We start from the raw sequence: 8,121 nt of genomic DNA on the forward strand, positions 1-8,121 counted from the left end.
ACACTCACACACACACACTCACACACACACTCACACACACACACACACACACACACACACACACACTCTCACACAAAAGAAAAAATGGTTCATGCAAACAAGAATATAGGAAAACGAGTTCAACCTTGTTAGGAAAAACTTTCTGAGCGTACGTTAATTTATGAACACATTAGGACAGCTGTGAAAAAACAGGAAATATCAGCATCTGTGAACACAATCCAGTCAAGACATAAACAAGTTTTTTAATGAAGGTGGGTGGTTGGAAGGTGCTCTGGTACGGTTTACTCCTTCTTCCTTATCAAATATTTATCGTCTTTATCTCTCCTCCTTCTTTTTTGTGTTTATTACTCTTGTAATACCTCTAATCTTCAACACTTATAAGACATTATTGTGTTGCAAGTGCTTTTAAAAACGTTCACTGAAGCTAAACAAAGACAGATGAAGGGAAATAAGTTTTTAAAAAGGCATAAATGAAAGTCATAGCAAAATATTTTGCAAGATGCTTGATTCTTCTTTCTATGCGTCTGATTAGACCTCGGAGATTGGAAGCAAATTCTATAGTGATTATTTTTTACTTTTAATTTATTTCATCCTCGTAGCTGCAGTTTCACACCACTGATTTTTTCAGAGAACGTTTGTCGAACAAGTGCCTCATGACTGGGGTTAACCAAACTTATTGTTGCAGAACACAGCACTACACCACAAATTAAAACGACATAATAAATGATAAACGAAAACTCTTACCGTGGTTGTTGAGTATTTGATTTCAATAAATGTAGTACATTGTATGTTTCCTGCAGTGAGTCGACCAAGGCTCTGTCCCTTACCCTCTCTCATCCGATTGTTCCTCGATTTTCCTGCAGAAAGCCGTGACTGGCTGATTATATACACTTTCCTGAACTCTTTTACGCGAGAACCCCTCCCTGCATGAGATATCCGTGTCACTCCGCACGGGAACCCGTGCCCCGAGGAAATCTCGTTACTTGTGTACACAACACTTATATACGTCATGTTTTGTTTTTTGTCTCAGGCTTCTTTGAAGAATGCACGAACAGCCAAGATGTACGCCCATCCTATCCCAATGACAGCATATGTCCTTATAGCCTTGCATCACATGACGAATCTGGTTAAGGTAAGTCTGTCAGTGGAAAAGTCATAAATCTGTTTATGTGTGCTATTGGACTAAAATAAAAAGATATTCTTCGACAGTATCTGTTTTCTGTAACTTTTAGTACAATGACAGAAAGATGGAAGAATAGTGTCCTTACAGTTTGTAACTTGCTTCCCATTCTGGATTTTAATCTTTAATGTGAAAACATTGGATAAACGAACAATTAAAAAATCAGTTTGGAGTACAGGGGTTAAAGTTTGGCACTGAATGAAGTTTGAATTGTTTTGTTTTTTAGTGCACGATCTAAGGGCTGCTCCAACTTTCATATTGCATGATTTCTGCTTTACAGATGAATTCAAATTTCAGCTTCATCTTTTTCATGCATACACTCGGTTCAAATAGTGTTTTGATAAGTACTTTAACACTCTGCCGCCTTATCTCGGCGATTTGCAATGTTTACCACCCAGTTTCTTTGGATTTTCCCCAAAATATGATGGCAAAGTGTTAAAGGATAGAAATCTATCATGGTATGACGTACAGCAAGTTATAGACTCTTACCAGAGAATTTGATGGTTGTTAGAAAATGGTCTTAGCACATATTTAGTCATATTAGATTTAGGTATTGTTGTTATTCATGATTCATGATCAGAATATATTCTCCTGAGAACAGTCAAAGAATTTCACTTTCCGGTTGCCAGCTGTAAGGATATATTGATTATTTTTTCTTCTGAAATTCGTCTTTACCTTGGTCAAGAACATTAAAGTACATTCTCCGATACATACTCATATGTCATATTTACGTACAACTTTGCTCTTGAGAAAAAAACGGTTCTCCAAATTTCATCTTCCTTTAGAATTTTAGAATGCCCCAATTTTGTATGACAGGTCTTCCAGTTTGAAGTATGATTATTTGGTTTCTTTATCAAGACATTCACCTTTTTAATATCTTCTTTTGTGCTAAACCAACAGTCCTAATGTTGAGGGACTGCTGTGTCTTCTAGCATCCGTGTAGGAGAACCGGCTTTTGCAAGTCTAGCTTCTGATATCCAATTACAGTTTTCCTTTCTTCGTTTGTACTAATATCTGCTGCATAGAGTTGAGAATAAAGTCCGCAAGATGCTGTTCCCTCCTTGGTATTTTTAATGTATCCATTTCCATTTATCCAAAGTAACCTGTGCACACTGATTGTCCGTTGGTATCGTGCTTGACTCTGTTGTTGTGTTTTGTTTGTTTGTTTTTGTTAAGTGTTTTACGGCGCTCGCAACTGCATAAGGTCATATGCACGCGGGACACACCTAATATTTTCAGTGGGTAGGAAATTTTGAATTTTGCCCGGGTGGCGGCCGAAGCCTACTCTTATCAATTTTAGACCACCAAGGGATCTTTAACGTGCGCAACTTGCACACGGGCCCTCCGAGATTTTTCGCCCTTGTCCGGGAAGGCTAGGAGTAGATCTTTCCTACCAGAAGATCAGGGGTGTGGCTGAAAGACAGCAGTAAGAAGAAGCCAAGGAGTAGCAGTAGAAAGGCTGCAGAAAGAATCAGAAGCCCAGAGGAAGGGGCAAAGGAGGTGAAGTGGTGGGGGCAGAAAGAGGAGACGAAAGCAGACGACAGAACATTGCTAGAGAGCAGGAAATGAGGTGAAAGGAGACAAATTTAGAGAATAAAATTTTTCGGTCGCTACCCTGATTCGAACCTGGGACCTTTGAACGAGAGGCCAACACCTTAACCTCTAGGCCACGAGAGCCCCCTGAGACATATGTGAGACAGCATGGCCAAATCAGGCGCTCATCAAAATAAAAAAATCGGAGAAGCAGGCATTTTTCCACCAGTTTGGAAATTTTCATCGAATTCTTATTTTTTGGTTCTACCTCTTTTCTGTCCATATAAAAACTCATTTCCATGTGAATTTTACTGCGAAACATCGATTAAAGGCACAAAATATGTCATTTTCCTGTTTTCAAGGACTCTTTAGCTATTGGAGTCACCATTTTCTCGCTAATTTCACCACTGAAACCAGGTAACATCACTTCCTTCCTTCGCAAATATCTTGAGTTCTATTCAAGATAGATGGATATTTATTTCATTGGAAGCATGGCAAATAAATCAGCTTTTAAATGATACCATTAACTCCACTAGCCCAAAATTTGGCGAGCGCCTGATTCCTCAGCGTCGTGACACAAATTTGAACTTTTGTTGTTTAAGTTATTTTTGTGGCTCTCCCTCCACTTGCTTTTGTCGTAATGAGAGCTGACGATGAACCGAAGATCACACCTCTCAGATAACCTTACAGTATTGAAAGGGGTATTAAAGCCATATCTTACCATACAAACGAAACATATACCATACACACCAACCCTTGAATAGTTTGCATGTAGATTCCTTGCTCAATATAGTGTATTCGGAAGGACTTCCGTAACGAGCGACCACCCCATTAAACACAATAAAGAAGAGGCCTAGACCTAACCCTAACCCTAACCCTACCCTAACCCTAACCCTAACCCTAACCCTAACCCTACCCTTACCCCTACCCCTACCCCTACCCCAAGCCCTCAATTCTACTCTGTCTCATAGTGGTCGCTCGTTACGGAAGTCCTCCCCACGTGTATTCTATCACTTATTTAGATATGATCATGCCCTTTGGATCAGATTGTATGCTTGTTGTTGTCAAAGATGCCTCTGTGTCAATATGTCTCTTAATTCACTGTCAATATGTCTCTTAATTCACTGTCAATATGTCTCTTAATTCACTGTCAATATGTCTCTTTATTCACTGTCAATATGTGTCTTACTTCACTGTCAATATGTCTCTTAATTCACTGTCAATATGTCTCTTAATTCACTGTCAATATGTCTCTTAATTCACCGTCAATATGTCTCTTACTTCAACATACCCACAGAGTTCTGCCCCTTGTATTGAAAATGCGAAACGGAAAGCGGAAAACTACCTGAACCGTGAAGTGGTCAACTTAGGCTCCGAGGAAATCTTTTTCCTTTCTATATCCTCGTATGCATTGTCTCTGACGATGCGGAATCGTGAAGCTACCAACAGACTGTGGAATCTGAAGAGGACTGACAGTAAGTGATGTAGTAGAACCCCATTATGGCACATTGCTGGTACTATGTTCTGACTGTGGAAAAATAATAATAATAATAATAATATATAACTTTTATATAGCGCATTTCCAAAAAAAGTAGCTCAATGCGCTTTACATTGGAATACCCATTGTCTTGTTGAAGAGTTAAGTGGTCATCTTAGACAGGTGGCTATCTTACACAGAGTCATAAAAAATGTTTTGTAATGCTAGGGAGGAAATAGGAAGTGGCTGTTTGTACAGTGTAATTGTCTTGTACAAATGGCTGTTGTTCCACTGCATTTCTCAAACGGTAATATCACAAGAAGGTGAACAGTATTTACCAAAAATTCTCAGTTACTGTTTATCCTTGTAAAAGGGCTTTTATCTTTATTTTTTGGCATTTTCTCTGTATACTTTTCTATGGACAGTCTAATCTCATTATACCGCCCCCTGTTATACCGTCAGCCCCGCTCACCGCCAGGTTTTGCCAATATACAATAAGGAAAGCTTCCATAAACATAGTATTTACACTGCTATCTGCCGTCTGCCAACTGTCTAAGTTGTACGGTCCTCATCAAACTAATGTAAATTTGCCCTGCTATACTGCCAGAGAATTGACCGCCAATGATACACTCTACACATGGCACTCACTTGATGGCTGTTTGATAATCTCTTTCCATCACATATCTGTTTGAGGACTCGCGCTCAAGTCTACATATGTGAAGTGTGCTGACTAAATGAGTTACTTCCCGGATTCAAGCCTTACAGAAATAGATACTTCACACTTATTATAGGTGGAGTTTTTACAATTTATAAGTATGAAATATCAAGAGGCATGTTATACATAAGAAATAGGGCATCTGTAGAAAATTGACTAATTTGACCTTAGTGTTGATTTTTTGCCAATATCTCCATTTTTGGATTGCAAGAAGTAACTCATTTTGTCAGCACGCTTCACATATGACAGGTCTAAGGCAAACCGAGGGCTGACGAGTATTGGGTAGAAAAAACAACCCAAAACCGTACTTCTACAGTGTCCTTGACACACATAGCCTAGCTTCTGATCCGGCAGAAAGTTTCAATTTGAATTTATGTAAAGTATAGCTGGAGCTGCATGTGTAATTCGTTGCTACTCGTTTTTCCCCTGTGTACAGCAATCGCACAAGACAGGTCTAGATGAGGCACGACTAGCCACAGTTTGTCTCTAGTCTCTATTAGTCTACCAGTAGTTACGATGGCTATCATTGCAATCTCTAGTTATACCACCAGCCCTGCTGTACAGCCAACTTTATGCTCATGCCAAGGTTTATAATGGGGTTTGACTGTATAATTGCAAGAAGTATTTATCATTGGGTTTTTAGAAATAAGGAAATGTAAAAATTTTATGTAGAAAATTGTAGCTGTCATGGGAAATGCTGAACTCTTTTTTGATGTTGCTTTGCAGGGTAGGAAATGTAATGTTGCTTTGCAGGGTGAGTAAAACAATGAGTTATTTTTCTGTCCTCAGCAACAAAGTATGAGTACATTTTATTACATGACTATACTATCTTTGATTTTCAGAGGAATACAACTACTTTGCTGATGGGGTAGTTTACAGCAATCCTGAGGCTTGGCAGGATGGTACGTTGCGTTATCTTTTGCCCCGACAGGAGTTGTTAAATGACGCTTACTCTGTACAAAGCACGGCTTATGCTGTCCTGGCTCACGTGCAAGTAGCCAAAAAGAATAGAAATGAACGAGAGATGGCCATATCCTGGATGAATCTGATGAGGAACTCCGTGGCTGGATTTTCTTCAACTCAGGTATGTTTTATTGGCCGTTTTATGTGTGGCAAAAATTTGGAGGTCCTATCTTCTAAAATAACCTTACGGTGTTGAAAGGGGGGATAAACCGATAAAATTTGATTTTCACTTCAGTGAGACTTGAATGATTGATGTCGTAGAAGGAAAATTTCACCAATGACAAAAATATTTTATGGAAGTTTATTCACACCTATTATAGTCTGTTTTTGTGAGTTTTAACATCTGCCTCTGGAACTTATTTCCTCGTTACAATGGAATTTATTGAAAGAATCATGGATGTCAGAGATGATAATACTTTTAAATAGGAGCTACAACAACTATTCTTTTATCAATGTGCACATATGGAGCTCTGGCAGCAAGTTAATATCAGTATAGAGCTGTTTTATGGTATTTACAAATATGGAGCATTTGCATGTAGCTGAGAAGATGCAGGAAAATTATGCCTTATTTTCCTGAAAACTGTCATCTTCTGTCAACTTTTCAAAAGGGGGTGAGGGAGGGGAGGGGGGGGGGGGGGAGAGGATTGCACATATGATCCTCAGATTGACTATTTTTCTCTTTGAAATGGAGAAAAATGAAAGGTCAAAATTTACACCTGGCAGAAAAAGTATTGGCATGTCACAAATATATTTTTTCAGAAATTGAATAGGTCAAGTTTAAAAGATAATCCCTGTGAATCAATTCCTCGAGAGTTGGTGCTGAGAGCAATCAGCGGTGTGAGCATTGACCTGGGTGCAAAGACTTCAGGCTTAATGGTAAACACAAATCTCAATAATGTTATAAATAAGCTGTAAAGGAAATATAGTCTCCAGGGGTCTCTTTCATGAGACAATAAGTGAGGCAGCGTGGTGGAATCAGGCTCTGGTCAAAATAATCAAAGTGAAGAAACATGCATTTTTCCACAGGTTTGTGAATTTTTATTAAATTTTTGTTTTTTGGCACTACACATTTCATGTCCAGTAAAAAACTCATTTCTGTGTGGATTTTTCTGAAAAGCGTTGATTAAAGGCATAAAAAATGTAAATCTTCACTTACCACGGACTCTTGAGCTAAGGAAATAACTAATCTTTGGCGGCCATTTTCTCACTAATTTTACTTCTGAAAACAGGTGACCCCCACCTCCGTCTTTCGCAAATATCTCGACTTGTATTCAAGATACATGGATATTTTTTTTCATCCAAATAAAGACAAGTGAACAAGCTTTAAGATGATACTAATAACTCTACATGCCCAAAAATTGACGAGAGCCTGATTCCACCACGCTGCCTCACAAATGTAGTCTCCAGGGGTATCTTTCATGAGACAATATATAGTAAATTCACCAGTGTTCCTCGGAGTAGAAGGCCTAAGTTTATTTTACCGATGTATTCGGGTCTTGTTGGTGTTATTGGTTATTTTTTTCTCCCTGTATTTTCTTGTCGACAGGATACTATTATTGCTATGGAAGCTTTGATTGAATTCGCTCGCGCTGATCGTAACAGAAATTTGTTTCTCATGAGCTGTTACATATCGGCCACATCGTCCAACAGCTGGGAGAGGACGATGGAGTTGAAACAGAATGACTTCACTCACTTGCACAAAGTTTATGTAAGTAATGTCTGAGTTGATTCATGCTTATGGTGTTTGTGTGTGTGTGTGTGTGTGCGTGTGTGTGTGCGTGTGTGTGTGTGCGTGTGTGCATGTGTATGTATGTGTGTGTATGTGTGTGTGTAAGTGTATGTGTGCGTGTATATGTATGTGTGTGTGTGTGTGCGCGTGTGAGTGTATGTGTGCGTGTGTGTGTGTGTGCGCACGCGTGCGTGTGTGCGTGTATGTGTGTGTGCCTACATGTGAGCATTTTTGTGGTTGAAGGGACATACTTTAGAATTGTTTCGTTTTTTTGGGCTGTGTATGAATATGTATGCTTTTGTTCTTTTGATACTATGTGTGAATACAGGTGCATGTTTTCTTTGGATATAGTGTTCTTATTTAATAAAGAAGAATGATGTAAAATTGGAAGATTATCTTATCACATAAGATAAGATAAGATACATCTTTATTGTCCAGATCCGGGCACTTTGGTTTGGTGTTTCACCACGTGCACACATACATACACACACACACACACTCACTCACACACACACACACACACA

At 38.9% G+C, this 8,121-nt stretch overlaps 1 protein-coding gene across 1 annotated transcript in view; it reads left to right on the forward strand.

The window, feature by feature from the left end:
• The window catches only part of LOC101856668 (CD109 antigen), a 58,048-nt gene that overhangs the window by 42,544 nt on the left and 7,383 nt on the right, over positions 1-8,121 (forward strand). The window contains exons 27-30 of the mRNA XM_005100983.3: positions 1,031-1,132; positions 4,011-4,188; positions 5,748-5,989; positions 7,415-7,576. Of these exons, the coding sequence (XP_005101040.1) occupies positions 1,031-1,132; positions 4,011-4,188; positions 5,748-5,989; positions 7,415-7,576 (684 nt within the window). The remainder of the gene's footprint in view (positions 1-1,030; positions 1,133-4,010; positions 4,189-5,747; positions 5,990-7,414; positions 7,577-8,121) is intronic.

The sequence above is a fragment of the Aplysia californica genome, unplaced genomic scaffold (genome assembly GCF_000002075.1).
Source record: "Aplysia californica isolate F4 #8 unplaced genomic scaffold, AplCal3.0 scaffold00267, whole genome shotgun sequence".
NCBI lineage: Eukaryota > Metazoa > Mollusca > Gastropoda > Aplysiida > Aplysiidae > Aplysia > Aplysia californica.